The 17,383-nt window shown below is 39.3% G+C and overlaps 1 protein-coding gene across 5 annotated transcripts in view; it reads right to left on the reverse strand.

The window, feature by feature from the left end:
- Positions 1-17,383, reverse strand: part of CLCN5 (chloride voltage-gated channel 5) — a 204,479-nt gene that overhangs the window by 40,753 nt on the left and 146,343 nt on the right. For all 5 annotated transcript variants that reach the window (XM_070291699.1, XM_070291696.1, XM_070291700.1 and 2 more), the window contains one exon: positions 6,739-6,885. In XM_070291699.1, coding sequence (XP_070147800.1) covers positions 6,739-6,885 — 147 coding nt within the window. The remainder of the gene's footprint in view (positions 1-6,738; positions 6,886-17,383) is intronic.

Genomic DNA, 17,383 nt, shown 5'->3' on the forward strand with positions numbered 1-17,383 from the left:
AAAACACCAATACAGTATACTAACACATATATATGGAATTTAGAAAGATAGTAACGATAACCCTGTATGTGAGACAGCAAAAGAGACACAGATGTATAGAACAGTCTTTTGGACTCTGTGGGAAAGGGAGAGGGTGGGATGATTTGGGAGAATGGCATTGAAACATGTATAATATCATATAAGAAACGAATCACCAGTCTAGGTTCGATGCAGGATACAGGATGCTTGGGGCTGGTGCACTGGGATGACCCAGAGAGATGGTATGGGAAGGGAGGTGGGAGGGAGGTTCAGGATTGGGAACACATGTACACCCGTGGCAGATTCATGTTGATGTATGGCAAAACCAACACAATATTGTAAAGTAAAAATAAAAATAAATAAAAGTGTTTTCTGACTAAAAAAAGGACAACAATATAAACATATAAATGGGGGAGAGATTATGGGGTGTACATTCTAAAATCTGACCAGGTATTTTCTCATTAAGGAAACTTTAAAGCCTTTAAAGCCTGTGGACCATCACCATACACCCCATTTTATGGGTTCAGCATATAAAACAGGTGAAGTTTATGGCTCCACAGAGCTTCTGATATCAGTCACTCTTTTTTCAAGCTCAAAAAGCAGCAATAACAATTGCCATTCTCTTAGGCTAAGTGTTTTAAAAATCTGCCTACATTGCAAGAGATGGGGGTTCGATCCCTGGGTCAGGAAGATCCCCTGGAGAAGGGAATGGCAAATCACTCCGGTATTCTTGCCTGGAGGATCCCATGGACAGAGGAGCCTGGTGGGTTCCATGGGGTTGCAGGGAGTCGGACACGACTGAGTGACTAACTAAGTGACTAAGTACTACTACTACCACTGCTGCTGCTGCTACTTCTATTACTAGGCTAAGTGTTTAGGGAAGTTTGAATATCTTGAGGGTGATGGATCCCAAATTCCGTTTCCTTCTCCTTGCACCATGCCCACAAATTGCTTGAATCAGTTTGGGGAGAACCTAACTGAAATGATGATGGTAGGTTTCTCCATTCTGGTTTTTTTGGTTGTTGTTGGTTTTTTGGTTTTTGTTTTTTTTGTTTTTTTTGTTTGTTTGTTTGTTTGTTTGTTTGTTTTACAGCGGGGCGGAACAAATAGAACTGTTTCACAGCTTCCATGGTATATTTCACGCACTGTCATATTTTTCTTTTTAAAAGAGTTTTTTTTTTCCCCTTCCCTGGGACATCAGGAGCTTATGCTGAGGCTGGCAGGGGTGGTCTGGGCATGTGCTCACATGCGAGGGAGAAATGGCCTGCCTATACTCCACCTGGGCTTGTAAGATATCTCTGACTTTTCTGGTCTATTCTCCATGTCTAATTGGTCTTATTGATGCTCACTCCAAAATTTTTCCAGGACTTATTCCCCACCCATCTCCATTCCTGCTGTCTTAATTCAGGCCTTTGCTCTTTTGCCTGCTGCTGCTGCTGCTAAGTCGCTTCAGTTGTGTCCGACTCTGTGTAACCCCATAGACGGCAGCCCACCAGGCTCCACTGTCCCTGGGATTCTCCAGGAAAGAACACTGGAGTGGGTTGCCATTTCCTTCTCCAGTGCATGAAAGTGAAAAGTGAAAGTGAAGTCGCTCAGTCGTGTCCGATCCTCAGCGACCCCATGGACTGCAGCCTACCAGGCTCCTCCATCCATGGGATTTTCCAGGCAAGAGTACTGGAGTGGGGTGCCATCGCCTTCTCCGGCTCTTTTGCCTAGATTGTTCAAAACTAACAGTTTAATGGTCTTCCAGTCTCCAGCATACCCTTCCCCTGAATCCACCCTCCACACTGCCATACATTCTCTAAAACATTGATCTAATCACATCATTCCTCTGCTTTTAAATCATTTGGTAACTGCTTGGTTACAAGGTAAGGTCTAAAAGCTCTCCCAACCTATTTCCTGCTCCAACTGTCACCATCCCCACCCTTGAGTCTCATGCCCCAGACTCACAGCCTCTGTTTATTAAGCAGAAAAGGGTCTCTCCTGCTGCTGCCTCCTCTGCCTGTGCTGCACTTTCTGCCAGGAATCTCCTCATTCTACAGTTAGGGAATAGCAGCAAGGCAGGCTAGGTAGAAAGATGAGGAAGTGAGAGGAAGAAGGGTATCGAAGAACATTACCACAACAGCACAGTTCATATCTGGGTATTCCATAAAATACTGACTGCACGCATGACTGAATTGCTGACAAGGAATTCCAGGCTGCGGAGGCAGGCAAGTGAGAACAGATGGACTACGAGAATAGCTCTGAATTTTTTCCTGTTACTCAAACCCTTTTTCTATTTGCCTCCTCCTCCCGTTCATTCAGATCTCTGTGTTTATGTTTCTTGTAATTTACAGACTACTATAACACTACCTCAGATGCATTTAACCGTGCCATGCATAATTTATTTATTCATTCCTCATAAATCAGCCCCTCCAGCCATCTGGAAAGCAAGAACCACTTCTACTGCCTTTCAAGTTCCTTTTAACTAATCTTTTTAGTACGTGCTATTGTGCCTGGTTCAAAATGTACTATTTTACGCACAGTCTCACCACAGAATATCAAGGACTTTATGACCTTTCTTTTCTATTGCTGTTGTCATGATCATTAGGAAATGCTGTGTGAAAACATGAAAGTAAGAACAACTAAAAAGCAAAGCAAGAAAATTAGATCATTACGGAGTATTGTAAGTGGACTGATTTTTGTGCATGGTTCATGGAAAACAGCTTCATTATTATATGGTCAGACTCTGGAAACCACAAGTAGTAATTTTCCTGTGAAGGAGAGTGAAAAGTGAAGGACTACTCATGTAAAACCATATTCTACAATCATAGGCAATGTCAAAATCTTGCCTGCCTCAGTTTTCTGGTTTATTAAATGAGAATAATGGATATTCACCCCATCACCTAACGAGAGCAATATGAACACACAAAAAGTGCTTTGGTCATATAGATGCCATATGAAATCATTTTTCATTAAAAGCAATGATGATAACTAAACTACTCTGGTTTAGCCAGAAGGCTTAAGTAGAGGTAGCCAATCTAAGTTAATAGATACCCTAACTGACCACTTCAGTAGAGCCAGTAATTGACATAACTGATTCATTATGGTTATAACCACACATAAAATGGACATGATACACAAATGTTCCTTTTATATTAGTAGGCAAATAGAAAAACCTACCAAATACTAAGCTATGAGTACCTCTCTCTTATGAACTTTAAATTCAAGGGCTCTCTTCTACTGTTACTGCCCTGAGGTAACTTTACCAGGCAAATTTCTTTATCTTTTTTTAAATTTTTTGTTTATTCATTCATTTATTTTTGGCTTTGCAGGGTCTTCATTGCTGCGCAAGCTCTTGTCTAGTTGTGGGGAATGGAGGTTACTCTCTAGTTGCAGCGTGTGGGCTTCTCATTACAGTGTTTTCTCTTGTTGCAGAGAAGGGGCTGTAGGGCATGTAGGCTCAGTAGTTGTGGCTCCCAGGCTCTAGAGCACAAACTCAATAGTTGTGGTGCAGGGCCTTAGCTACTCCACATCATGTGGGATCTTTCTGGATCAGGGATCAAACCTGTGTCTCCTGCACTGGCAGGCAGAGTCTTTACCACTGAGCTGCCAGGAAAGCCCCTTGTTATCCTTTTGAATCCATGTTTTTCATACTGGTATATTCATCCCAAGTTGTTCGCCTCCCCTCAGAGAAGCCTTCCCTGATCATTCCAACCACAGTATTATTCCCAGTTATCATCTATTGTGATAATTAACTAAAGAATCTGTCTGTTTATTTATCCAACTAGATCTAAATTCCAGATCAGCTTGGATCTTATCTATGTTAATCCAGCCACTGTATTCCTAGTGCCTACAGCAGTACCTGGTTCATAGCAGGTGCTCGATGAGTATGTGAAGGAGTTTGTCCTCACAGTGACAATAAGGTTCATTCAAACTTCTCAGCATGACATTCAAGACCCAAATTTATTTATTTAGGCTTATATCTTCCATTTTACACCTCTATATATGTTTGCTGCTCTGTAAAAGCTTACTTTCTGCCTTGAATGCTCTTCCTCCTACCAAGAAACTTATCTTCCAAGGCCCTTCTCAAACACACCTTTTCTGTGAAATTTTTTCCAGTCCTATACACACACACACACACACACACACAGAATGCGTCCTCTGCTAAGTTCTTATAAGAGCTATAGCACTTATAATATAGGGTTATAATAGATATAAAATAATGATGATGATGATAGCTAACATTTTATTGAGCATTAACTTGATGCCAGGTACATAAGCATTTTATATATTATTATTTCATTTAATCCTGAAAACAACTCTAAGAGATAGATACTGTCATAAACAGTTATGTTTCTGTTAGGCTAGCTAGAATCAACTTCATGAAGGCAGGTATGGTGCCTTAAAGCCCTGCTAATTCCCAGAACCTAGAAAACTATCTGCAATGTCATATGCCCTTAACACAATTTGCTAAATAATGAATTCTAACAGTAGTTTCTTGCCCCCGACTTTACTTTGAGAATGGCAATCCCAGTAACTTAAAGAAACAGACAACAATTTAAAGTAAGTACATAAATTTAATCTTAAAGTGATGCAGTCCTTTCTAATAACAAGAAACTCAGCAGATACAAAAGGGTTATATACCTAGCTATATACAAAGTTTAAAATATTTGAAGATTAAAAAAACAAAGCTAACAAAGGCAAACCAGGAAGAGAAAAAATATATTTTCAACCTACATTAGACAAAAGATTAATAATAATAATATAAAGTGAAAGTCGATTAGTCGTGTCTGACTCTTTGTGACCCCATGGACTTAGTCCATGGAATTCTCCAGGCCAGGATACTGAAGAGGATAGCCTTTCCCTTCTCCAGGGGATCTTTCCAACCCAGGGATCTAAGCCAGGTCTCCCACATTGCAGGCGGATTCTTTATCAGCTAAGACACAAGGGAAGATCAAGAATACTGGAGTGGGTAATCTATCCCTTTTTCAGTGGATTTTCCCAGCCCAGGAATCAAACCAGGTCTCCTGCATCACAGGCAGATTCTTTACCAACTGAGCTATAAAGGGCTCTTATAAAAAAAATAAGATAGCCCCTTAGAAAAACAGGAACATCGTATGAACAGGAAACTTTCAGAAAAAGAATTTTTTTTGGCCATGTCATGGGGCTTGTGGGATCTTAGTTCCTCAACCAGGGACTGAACCCAGGCTCCTGGCGGTGAGAATGTGAAGTCTGAACCACTGGACCACCAGGGAATTCCCCAGAAAAAGAAATTTAAATGGTTAATAAACATGAAAATATGCTCAAGCTCATTAATTTTAAAAAGTGAAAATTAAAATAATGGAGATACATTTATTTTATCATATTGTAGAGATGAAAAAATATTTATAATATTTAGTACCAGTCAGGTGGTGGGGAAATACACACTCTTACACACTCATGCTACAAAAATGCTCTGATAAGGTTAAAAGATACATATCCCCCCCCACACACACACATACACACACAAATAGGAAAATATTGTAAACAACTGAAATGTGCATCAAGAGAAGCTTAGTTCAATAAATTATGCTACAGCTATCCCATGAAATTATATGTGGCCAATGAAAAGAATGACATTACTGGATAACCAAACAATACATAAGAGGAATTCTCCTTTCATAAATATATTCCAGATAATAAAAAAACAATTATAAAAGGGGGAAAGGACTTGAACAGACATTTCATCAAAGAGGATATAAATTTGGCAAATACACACATGAAGTGATGTTCAAAATCATAAGCCATTAGGAAAATGAAATTAAACCATCATGAGATAACACTACATAGGTGTTAGAATGGTTAAAATATTGTAAAGGAAAATAAAAAAAATTACTGAAAATAGCAACAGCTGTGGAGAATGCAGGACAAGTGGAACTACCTACCAAATGTGGCTAGCTCGGATGCAAAATGGTACAGCCACTCTGGAAAATGGTTCAGCAGCTTCTTATAAAGTTCAGCACAGATTTATCACATTATTCAGTGATTTCACTCTGGGGTATACTATTCAGCAAGGAATGAACAACTTGGGTGAATCTCCAAAGCATTAAGCTGAGTAAATGAAGTCAGTCTCAAAAGTGGACATACTGGTCTTCCTTGGTGGTCCAGTGGTTAAGGATCTGCCTGCAAATGCAGGAGACACGTGTTTGATCCCTGGTCCAGGAAGATCCCACAGGCTGCGGAGCAACTAAGTCTGTGCACCATAACTAATGAGCCTGCACTCTGGAGACCAAGAGTTGCAACTACGTAAGCCTGCATGCTCTAGGGCCCATGGGCCACAACAAGAGAAACCACCACAATGAGAAGCCCATGCACCACAACGAAGAGCAGACCCCGCTTGCCTCAACTAGAGAAAGCCCACACGCAGCAATGAAGACCAGCACAAAAATGCAAAATAAAAAGTTGACACACTATGTGACTCCATGTATATGACATTTTCGATAAGGAAAAACTATGGGCCAGAGAAAAAATCAGTGGTTACCAGGGGTTGGGGGTAGGGAAGGTCTGAGTGCAAAGGATAATAAGAAGGAATTCTTTGGAAGTGTTGAACTATTCTATATCTTGTTGGTGAGAGGGGTTACAAGTAATCTAAGCACATGTTAAAATACAGGATTGGGTACAAGTAGATAAATTAATGTTATTGTATATACATTAGAAATAATTTTGAAAAAGATAAATTATCATCAGGAGTAATAATACCTTCTATTTCTCCATCTAAAGGAGGAACATCATCTCTCATGGAGAAATCCATGGCTGTCCCTGGTATGTCCATCAAGTCTTCATCACTGGAGCTACTTTGGAAGCTATTGAAACTCCCCTGATGAAAGCCTCTGTGATCCATGGCTCCTGCACAAAAAGAAAAACAGGTTTATTACAGTGAGTTCTAAACCCCTTACTGCTTATTCTTTTTTGTGTGTGGTAAATACACGTAACAAAACTTACCACTTAAACCACTTTAAACTGACAAGTCGATAGCATTCAGCACATTTACAATGACATGCAATCATCATCACTCTTCATTTCCAGAAATTTTTCATCATCTCACACAGAAACTCACTATGCAATAAACGTAACTTCCCTTCTCCCTCTTACCCCAGCTCCTTATAACCTCTATTTTCTTTCTGTCTGTGGATTTGCTAATTCTGGATATTTCATATAAATATAACCATATAGTATGTGGCCCTTTGTGTCTGGCTTCTTTCACTGCTCATGTTTTTTTCAAGGCTCAATCATGCTGTAATATGTATCAGTCTACATTTCTTTTCAGGACTAAATAATACCCATTGTATGGATATACCACATTTTATTGATTCATTTATCAGTTGCTAGACATTTAGGTAGTCTTCACCTTTTGGGTTACCATTTATTCATATGTCTAATTTTATGTTATTATTTTAAGTAATATAGACATGTAAACTACTTAACATATTCAGTTACCCTCCAGATATAATGCACTGCTACCCTTACCATGTAACACAAGAGACAATTCTCCACATGGACATCACCAGATGGACAATACCAAAATCAGATTGATTATATTCTTTGCAGTCAAAGATGAAGAACCTCTATACAGCCAGCAAAATCAAGATCTGGGGCTGACTGTGGCTCAGATCATGAGCTCCTTATTGCAAAATTCAGGCTCAAATTAAAGAAAGTAGGGAAAACACTAGGCCATTCAGACACGAACTAAATCAAATCCCTTAGGATTATACAGTGAAGGTGATGACTAGATTCAAGGGATTAGATCTGATAGAGTACTAGAGGAACTATGGACAAAGGTTTATAACATTGTACAGGAGGTAGTGACCAAAACCTACTCAAAGAGAAAGAAATGCAAGAAGGCAATGTAGTTCCAAGAAGGCACAATAAAGGACAAAAACAGTAAGGACTTAACAGAAGCAGAAGAGATTAAGAAGGGGTGGCAAAAATACACAGAAAAATTGTACCAAAAAGGTCTTAATGATCCAGATAGCCATGATGGTGTGGTCATTCACCTACAGCCAGACATCCTGGAGTTTGAAGTCAAGTAGGCCTTAGGAAGCATCACTACAAACAAAACTAGTGACAGTGATGGAATTTCAGCTGAACTATTTTAAAATCCTAGAAGATGATACTATAAAAAGTGCTGCACTGCATATGCTAGCAAATTTGGAAAACTCAGCAGTGGCTACAGGACTGGAAAAGGTCAGTTTTCATTCCAATCTCAAAGAAAGGCAATGCCAAACAATGTTCAAATTACAGTACAACTGCACTCTTTTCATATGTTAGCAAGGTTATCCTCAAAATCTTTCAAGCAAGGCTTCAGTATTATATGAACTAAGATGTACAAGCTGGATTTAGAAAAGGCAGAGAAACCAGAGATCGAACTGCCAACATCTGCTGAATCAGACAAAAAGCAAGGAAATTCTAGAAAAACATCTACTTCTGCTTCACTGACTACACTAAAGCCTTTGACTGAGTGGATCACAACGAACTGTGGAAAATTCTTAAAGAGATGGGAATACTAGACCACCTTACCTGCCTCCTGAGAAACCTGTATGCAGGTCAAGAAGCAATAGTTCAAACCGAACATAGAAAAGCGGACTGGTTCAAAACTAGGAAAGGAGTATATCAAGGCTGTATACTGTCACCCTGCTTATTTAACTTATATGCAGAGTACATCCTGCAAAATGCTAGCCTGGATGAATCACAAGCTGGAATCGAGATTTACCAGGATAAATATCAACAACCTCAGATATGGAGATTACACTACTCTAATGGCAGAAAGTGAAGAGGAACTAAAGAACCTCTTGATGAGGATTAAAGAGGAGAGGGAAAAAGCTGGCTTGAAACTCAACACTCAAAAAACTAAGATCATGGCTTCTGGTTCCAACACTTCATGGAAAACAGAAGGAGAAAAAGTGGAAGCAGTGACAGATTTTATTTTCTTGGGCTCCAAAATCAGTGCAGAGAGTGGCTGAAGCCATGAAATTAAAACACACTTGATCCTTGGAATAAAAGCTATGTATGACAAACCTAGACAGCATATTAAAAAGCAGAGACATCAGTTTGTTGACAAAGGTCTGTCTAGTCAAAGCTATGGCTTTTCCAGTAGTCATGTATGGATGTGAGAGTTGGACTATAAAGGAGGCTGAGTGTCCACGAAATGATGCTTTTGAATTATGGTGCTGGAGAAGACTCGAGAGTCCCTTGGACAGCAAAGAGATCAAACCAGTCAATCCTAAAGGAAATCAACCCTGAATATTCATTGGAAGGACTGATGCTGAAGCTCCAATACTTTGTCCACCTGATGCAAAGAACTGACTCGGTGGAAAAGACCCTGATGCTGAGAATGACTGAAGGCAGAAGGGAGAAGGGATCAGCAGAAGATGAGATGGTTGAATGGCATCACTGACTCAATGGACATGAATTTGAGCAAACTCTGGGAGATAATATAGGATGGAGGAGCCTGGCATGCTGCCATCCATGAGGTTGCAAAGAGTTGGTCACAACTTAGCGACTGAACAACAACAAGAAAGACACATAGGAAACTGAATCTCTCAGTCTTCCCTTCTGTCATTCAGGAATTGTCTTTACTCTTTATTTAAGAAAAAACAGTTTCTCTACTTTTCTCTGGATCTGACTGAGATGATAGATTTCAGTGCCTTACTCTGAGTATCCATAATCTTAAGGAAACCTACTATCTCTAGCTCTCATCTCTATCTTAAGCTCCAGAAACTAAATTCCCAAGAACTCCCTATACACTTCTTTTGCTGTTTCAAACTCAACAGGATGAAGATCAGAAACAAGCAGAAATAACCTTAACCTAAATACAAATAATAACCTCCAAACAAGGCATGTTCCCTGCCCTCACCCCTCACAGCAACTTTCCCTTTTAAATGCGGATGGCATCAGAGTCAATATCTGCACTTAATAGTTGTCTAACTCTGGGATTTACTACGTTCAACAAACCTATAAAAGTACTCAATCTTAACAGTAGGTATTCCAGGTTTCTAGAAATCTTAACAGGAAATGAGAACCATTTTAGCTGATGAGAACAACTCGAGAGATTTTCTTTCTGTTTAAATTCATCCAACACCCATGAATTCCACTGACTAGCACTGAAAAGTAGGCAAAAAAATTTGCAAAACGATGCAGAATCCTTTCCCTCTCTCTTCACTGGTTACATGTTTCATCCAGGAAATGATTTAAAATACACAGTTCCAGCAATTCTACATTAGCCACACAAATCATAGGAAGAAAATGTATGAGGAGTCCAAAAATAATTTATATTTGGCTTTGGAATATGTCCTGTAGTCATATTTTCAGAGGGTGTATCTATTGTTCTGGGAATTCATTAAAACAAAATAATGACACTACAAGATGAAGACTCAACAAAGGAGAAGCTGGAAAACTTTTCCATTTCCCCATAGGGGCCTTACAAACTCCTTCCTGTAACCCACTGACACAGAACAATCTGGCTAAATTGAGCTGCCTCATTTTAAACATTTCCTGCAGCAGTTACCTGGTTCAGTGTTTGGGTTATAAAGTGCTTCCTTAATAAGCATATAGAAATAAAGTATCAACAAAAGAAAAGTATAAGAACTAAGCAGATCAAGCAAAACAGATGCAACAGACTGGGGGTTCAACAGAGAAAATAACCATAATCAGTAAAACTCAAAGTGGTATCTTGACTGTGGATAATACATTATGGTAGTCTTTGGTTTTATTTTGCAGATATAAAACAGTTCCATAGGAAAAGTTAAGGCAGCAGAATACTGAGGAAATAATGTAAAGGTCCTACAGTTGAGATTTGATCCTGCATTTAGTTGAACTCCAAGCCTATTGCTCTCTCCATAATACTTTGGGGCTTCACTATGAGATACAGTCCAGAGAATCGTACATCTGGAATAAATCAGATCTCTAGATGGTTACATGCATGAGGTCAGCCAGAATTTAGGGTAGACCAGAAACAAAGGGGATTTATTTTATTATCCTAACTAATGGATTACTATAGGGCTTGTCACACAATGGAGGGCTATAGGGGAGGGTAAACAAGGAAAAATGTTGTTTGGTTGATATCTGCATTACGTAGCTGACACTTTCAGTGCCTTTTGTCACCTTCTTGCTTAAAATCATAAGCTCGTTCCCATTGCCTCTGGGTCAAGTTTACATGTTTTTTTAGCATGGCACTCAGAGCCCTATCAAAGCTAGATCCCATCTTCCCAGACACACTTATCTCTTGCCACAGATTTGTTATACTCCACATAGGCCCTGTACTTCTACATCTCTGTGCCTTTGCTCATCAGGTCCAGATATTCTAGCAGAAATCCCATCCAGCCGCCATCCTCTTTTCAGCCTGGTAAAATCCCCTTCAATCCATCTAGGGCCAGCTCAAACAGGCTTTTCCCTCAAAGCCCCCTTTGTTCAGACATCTATGCTGATTGCATAATCTATTCCACTTGAGTCTTGTGACTACACCATGTCCTTCTCACTTCTGTTGTCTCAACAACTCTAGTGTTGTTCCGGAGAAGGTATTCAATAAACGCTCTTTTGAGGAGGATTCTAGTTGGGGAGGAAGGGTGTTAGCCAATCAACATATTTATGTAGCCAACACTCAATAAATCTATGCCTTCAACTATGAGGGAAGAGGATTAAGGATACAAAAAGCATTTGTTACCCTGTCACTGCTCTCAAGGAATTTGTGATCTAGTCGGGGAGTAATAGCTCAGTTGATAAAGAATCTGCCTGCAATGAAGGAAACCCCAGTTCAATTCCCCTGGAGAAGGGATAGGCTACCCACTCCAGTGTTCTTGGGCTTCCCTTGTGGTTCAGCTGGTAGAGAATCCGCCTGCAATGTAGGAGATGCAGGTTCAATCCCTGGGTCGGGAAGATCCCCTGGAGAAGGAAATGGCAACCCATTCCAGTATTCTTGCCTGGGAAATCCCATAGAGAGGAGCCTGGCAGGCTACAGTCCATGCAGTCGTGAAAGAGTCAGACACGACTTAGCAACTAAACAACAACAACAAAGGACAGGGTAACTGTCTGTGAGCAAATGGATGGAGATAGATGATGAAGTGTCTGAGAAGCCAAAATGGAGTCTCCATAGGTTTTGAGGAGCAATATGAAGAAAATAATTTTAGGAAGTAAGCGTGGTGGCAGCAGTGGACTGGAATAGAGAGGATGAAAGGACTAGGAAGGCAGTTCGCTACTTTCAGTTTCAATGCAGGTGATTCGGGATGGAGGAGGAAAGCGTGAGGGAAAGGAGGAGGAGAAAATATTCCCAACAGTTGCACTGAAAGAGCCAGGTAGGGATGGGGTGAGATGGTGTTAATTGGTGGTATGGCATACTATTAACAGCATCTTTTTAAAAAATTTAAACATAGTTGATATACCATGTTGTGCCACTCTGCTATACAGCAAAGTGATTCAGTTATACACATATATACATTCTTTTTAAATATTCTTTTCCATTATGGTTTATCCTAGGACATTGAGGACAGTCCCCATGTTATACTGTAGGACCTTGCTGTTTATCCATTTAAATGTAATAGTTTGCATCCACCAACCCCAAACTCCTAGTCTGTCCCTCTCCCTCTCCCATCCCCCTTGGCATACACAAGTCCATTCTCTATGTCTGTGAATTTATTTCTGTTTTGCATATAGGTTCATTGTGTCATGTTTTAGATTCCACATATAAATGATATATGGCATTTGTCTTTCTTTTTCTGACTTACTTCACTTAGTATAATAATGTCTAGTTGCATTCAAATTGCTGCAAATGGCATTATTTCATTCTTTCCATGACTGTAGTATTCCATTATACACACACACACACACACACACACACACACACACACACACACACACACACACACCATCTTCTTCATCCATTCATGTGTTGATGGACATTTAGGTTCTTTCCATATTTTGGCTATTGTGAACAGTGCTGCTATGAATATGGGGGTGCATATGTATCTTTCTGAATTATAGTATTGACCAGGTATATTCCAGGGATTGCTGGATCACAGGTAATTCTATTTTTAGTTTTCTAAGGAACCTCCCTCCTCCATAGTGGCTGCACCAGTTTGCATTTCCACCAACAAGTATAGGAGGGTTCCCTTTTCTCCACAACCTCTCCAGCATTTATTGCTTGTAGACTTTTTAATGAGGGCTATTCTGACTCGTGTGAGGTAGTACCACATTCTGGTGTACTAGGATCTTGTTTAACTAATGACAGTGACACACGTTGGTATGAATAAATTAATATTTCCATCTCAACTAGCCCATTTGGCAAAAGAAGTATATAAACCAATGAGTAGTATGATACATGAACTGATGTGAAGCAGCTCAGTCGTGTCCAACTCTTTGCGACCCCATAGACTGTAGCCTACCAGGCTTCTCCCTCCATGGAATTACCAGACTCCTCCCTCCATGGGATTCTCCAGGCAAGAATACTGGAGTGGGTTGCCATTTCCTTCTCCAGGGGATCTTCCCGACCCAGGGATTGAACCTGGGTCTCCCGCATTTCAGGCAGATGCTTTAACCTCTGAGCCACCAGGGAAGCCCCAGTATGATACATATGACCCCTCAAATAAAAATATAAAATATACCACATACTCCAATGCTAACAAGCATGAAGAAACAACAAAATGTTCTATTTCTTATTTTTGCTCAAGAACAAAAACTGTTTACCTGCACGTGGCATTCTGTGTAAGCAATATATGCCAGGTACCACAAATGTGGGAAAGGGAGGATATAAGAGGAACAAAGAATTTAAATGGGGTATTATACTATTTACCAAGATGTAAGTATTGTCTTGGGGCTTCCCTGATAGCTCAGCTGGTAAAGAATCCACCTGCAATGCAGGAGACCCTGGCTTGATTCTTGGGTCAGAAAGATCCCTTGGAGAAGGGGTAGGCTACCCATTCCAGTATTCTTGGGCTTCACTGGTGGCTCAGACGGTAAAGAATCCTCCTGCAACGTGGGAGACCTATGTTCAATCCCTGGGTTGGGAAGATCCTCTGGAGGAGAGAATGGCAACCCAGTCCAGTATTCTTGCCTGGAGAATCCCCATGGACAAAGGAGCCTGGTGGGCTACAGTCCATGAAGTCCCAAAGAGTTGGACATGAGTAAGCAACTAAGCACAGCATAGCACAAGTATTGTCTTATCATTAATAGAAAGAACATTAACTCATCCCTAAGAATAACCTTGAAGGTGGTTAAGAACTAGCACATATATAAAATCACCTTTTTTCTGCCTACTATATTTTGAACTACTTGAGGACAAAGTGACTTAAATCTTTGTTACTAAGTGCTTGACTCAAAGACAGAACTCAGTAAATAATCTAGTTTATACTTCAATTCCTGATTTAGTTACTTTATTTTGAGAGGCAGAAATGAAATGCAAATCTTGGATAGTAGTTTCTGAGGTGCCTTATTTCTTTTTTGTTGATGTTGTTGATATCTGTTTATTTTCAGCTTTTACAGTTAGTCTATAATTTAGAACAATGGGTAGCATTTACAGGAGAGAATGTCAGAGTAAAAGCAGTACATGAAAGAAGGACATAAAGGTAGTGTAGGAAAGGGAAAAGTAAGAATAAAAATATCACTTTATTAGAAAGTCAAGAATTATTTTCAAGTGTTAAGAGGACAGTAGAGACTTAAGTACATTGTCAAGGTTAAAAAGTAAACAATAGAAAACTATTATGTAAATAAAAAATAGAGGATGATAGAAGAAGCATATATATATCATATGAGGGAGTAAACAGCTACTGTCTAATTTTGATTAAACAAGAAGCATAGGTATTTCCTAGCATTATATTAGTTGAGGTGCCTTATTTCAGAGGTTTGGGCCAATCCTTAGCCCAAGGCACCTTCTCTACCTGTCAAAATTTCAAGTAAAAATCCCAGGAGGAAATATAGTGCTTCTTCTCACAGTGTGGTCTTCACGTGGGAGTCATCCTCATAGATGAGTAGGTGTTAAGAGAAAAGACAGGACTTAGCCCAGGCAGTAATAAAACAGCAGTCCTCAAACCTTGTGGTCTCAGGATCCCTATAATGTTCAAAATTATTGAGGGACCTAAAGAACTTTTATTTATAAGGATTCTATTAATATCTACAGATGTTTACTGAATTAGAAATCAAACCCAGAAATATTTAAAATAAATATTTATTAACATATTTAAATATAACAAACTCATCCCATAATATGTTAACATTAACTTTGAGGGAAAAACTATATTAAAAAAGTTAGTGAGAGGCATTTTGCAAATCCTTTTAATTTTTTATTTACAAATTTATTTATTTTTTTATATTTTTGGTTGCACCACATGGCTTGCAGGATCTTAGTTCCCTGACCAGGCCCCCCGTAGTGGAACCACAATGTCCTAACCACTGGACCACCAAGGAAGTCCCACAAACCTCTTTTTTTAGTATGATTTATTTGGCTGCACCAGGTCTTAGTTGTAACATGCAGGATATTTTAGTTGTAGCATGTGGGATCTAGCTATCTGACCAGAGATCGAATCTGGGTCCCCTGAATTGGGAACATGGAGTCTTAGCCATTGGACCACCAGGGAAGTCCTCCATAAATATTTTTAATGTTTGCCTTAAGAGGACACATATCCAATTTGCCATCAGAGCAATGACATGGGAACCTGTCATACAACCTCTAGAAAACTCCACTGAACATTCTTGAGGAAATGAGAATGAAAAGGGGAAAGAGGGTCTTAATATTAATATGAAAATAGTTTTGACTGGCTACCCCTCTGTAGACCTCTTGGGCTCAGGAAGCCCAGACCACTCTTTGAGAATTGTTAAAGGAGAGAAAAAACACAGAATGGATAAACCATACTTGGGCAACACTCATGATTGCTAAGAAGGAAGAAGAGGACAAAACAGTCAGATGAGACCATGCTGATAGATGAAGGAAGTGGAAGTGAAGTAAACAACAAACTAGTACTTTCTATAAATACTTTTCCAAAGGACAAATAGCTTATATATATATATGAAGAGATTGTTCAAATTATTGCAACTGAATCCCAACAGAAGAAAGGGCATAAGATATTGGTAAGTAAATAATTTATTAAAGGGGCTTTAAAAATGAGAAATTAAAATTGAAACAGTAACATGCTACCTTCTGTTAGCATTTCTCAAAGATTCTGTTTTGTTTTGTTTTGTTTTCTGGCTGTGCCATAAGGCTTAGACTTCCCTGTAGCTCAGACAGGAAAAAAATCTGTCTGCAATCCAGGAGACCTGAGTTCAATCCCTGGGTCAGGAAGATCCTCTGGAAAAGGAAATGGCAATCCACTCCAGTATTCTTGCCTGGAGAATTCCATGGACAGAGGAGCCTGGTGGGGTACAATCTGTGGTTGCAAGAGTCGGACATGACTGAGTGACTAATACCACCACCATGAGGCTTGGGATCTTAGTTCCCCAACCAAGGATGGAAGCTGTGCCCCCTGCAGTGAAATTGCAGAGTCCTAACCACTGAACCACCAGGGAATTCCCACAGAGATTCTTCAAATACCATAGAACCCTGTAAGAGGAAGACTTTCAAGAGAGTGACAAACAAGATAGCTAGAAGGTCAAGGACAAGAGCCTGCCACTTGTCCTTGAGACAACAGTTAAAATTTATAGATCACTCTCACTTTGGAATATATGCATAAAGCACCAAATAAACTTTAAGAAACTGAATATAGCATTACACTGAAAGGTTTGCCTACTGTAAATAAGGAGAGTTTATTCTAAGTACACAAGATTGATACCACAAGGGATCTATCAACATCATTTACCAGATTAATAGATTTTAAAAAGGCCATAATCATCTCAACAGATGTCAAGAATGTATTTTTAAAAAAATTATATTTATTCCAGATTGAAATATTTTTAAAAATATTCCAGGAGGGAAGTTTGTTTCTTAACATGATACAGAATATTTAAATTAAAACCAAGAAGCAAAATCTCATTCCCCTTAATACAGGAAGACAATGATGCCTCCTGCTACCTAGTATATTTAACATGGTAAAATAAAACTTTAAAAGGAAAAAAGTAAAGAATGTATATAGGAAAGGAATACATATCCAATTTTGATGTTTGGATTGCATGAATGGAAATTTATACAACCCTAAGAATATTAGCTAAAAATAACTAAAAGTTACAAATGAATTTAGAAATTACAAGGTAATCAAAACAACTGCATTCCCATGAACTATCATAGAACTAGAAAATATAATAATTTATTTATGATAGAGACATAATCTTGAAACACAATGTGCTGCATGCTCACTTGCTTCTGTTGTGTCCGATTGTCTACGACCCTATGGACTGTAGCCCACCAGGCTTCTCTGTCCATGGGATTCTC

Source organism: Ovis canadensis, chromosome X (genome assembly GCF_042477335.2).
Source record: "Ovis canadensis isolate MfBH-ARS-UI-01 breed Bighorn chromosome X, ARS-UI_OviCan_v2, whole genome shotgun sequence".
Lineage (NCBI taxonomy): Eukaryota > Metazoa > Chordata > Mammalia > Artiodactyla > Bovidae > Ovis > Ovis canadensis.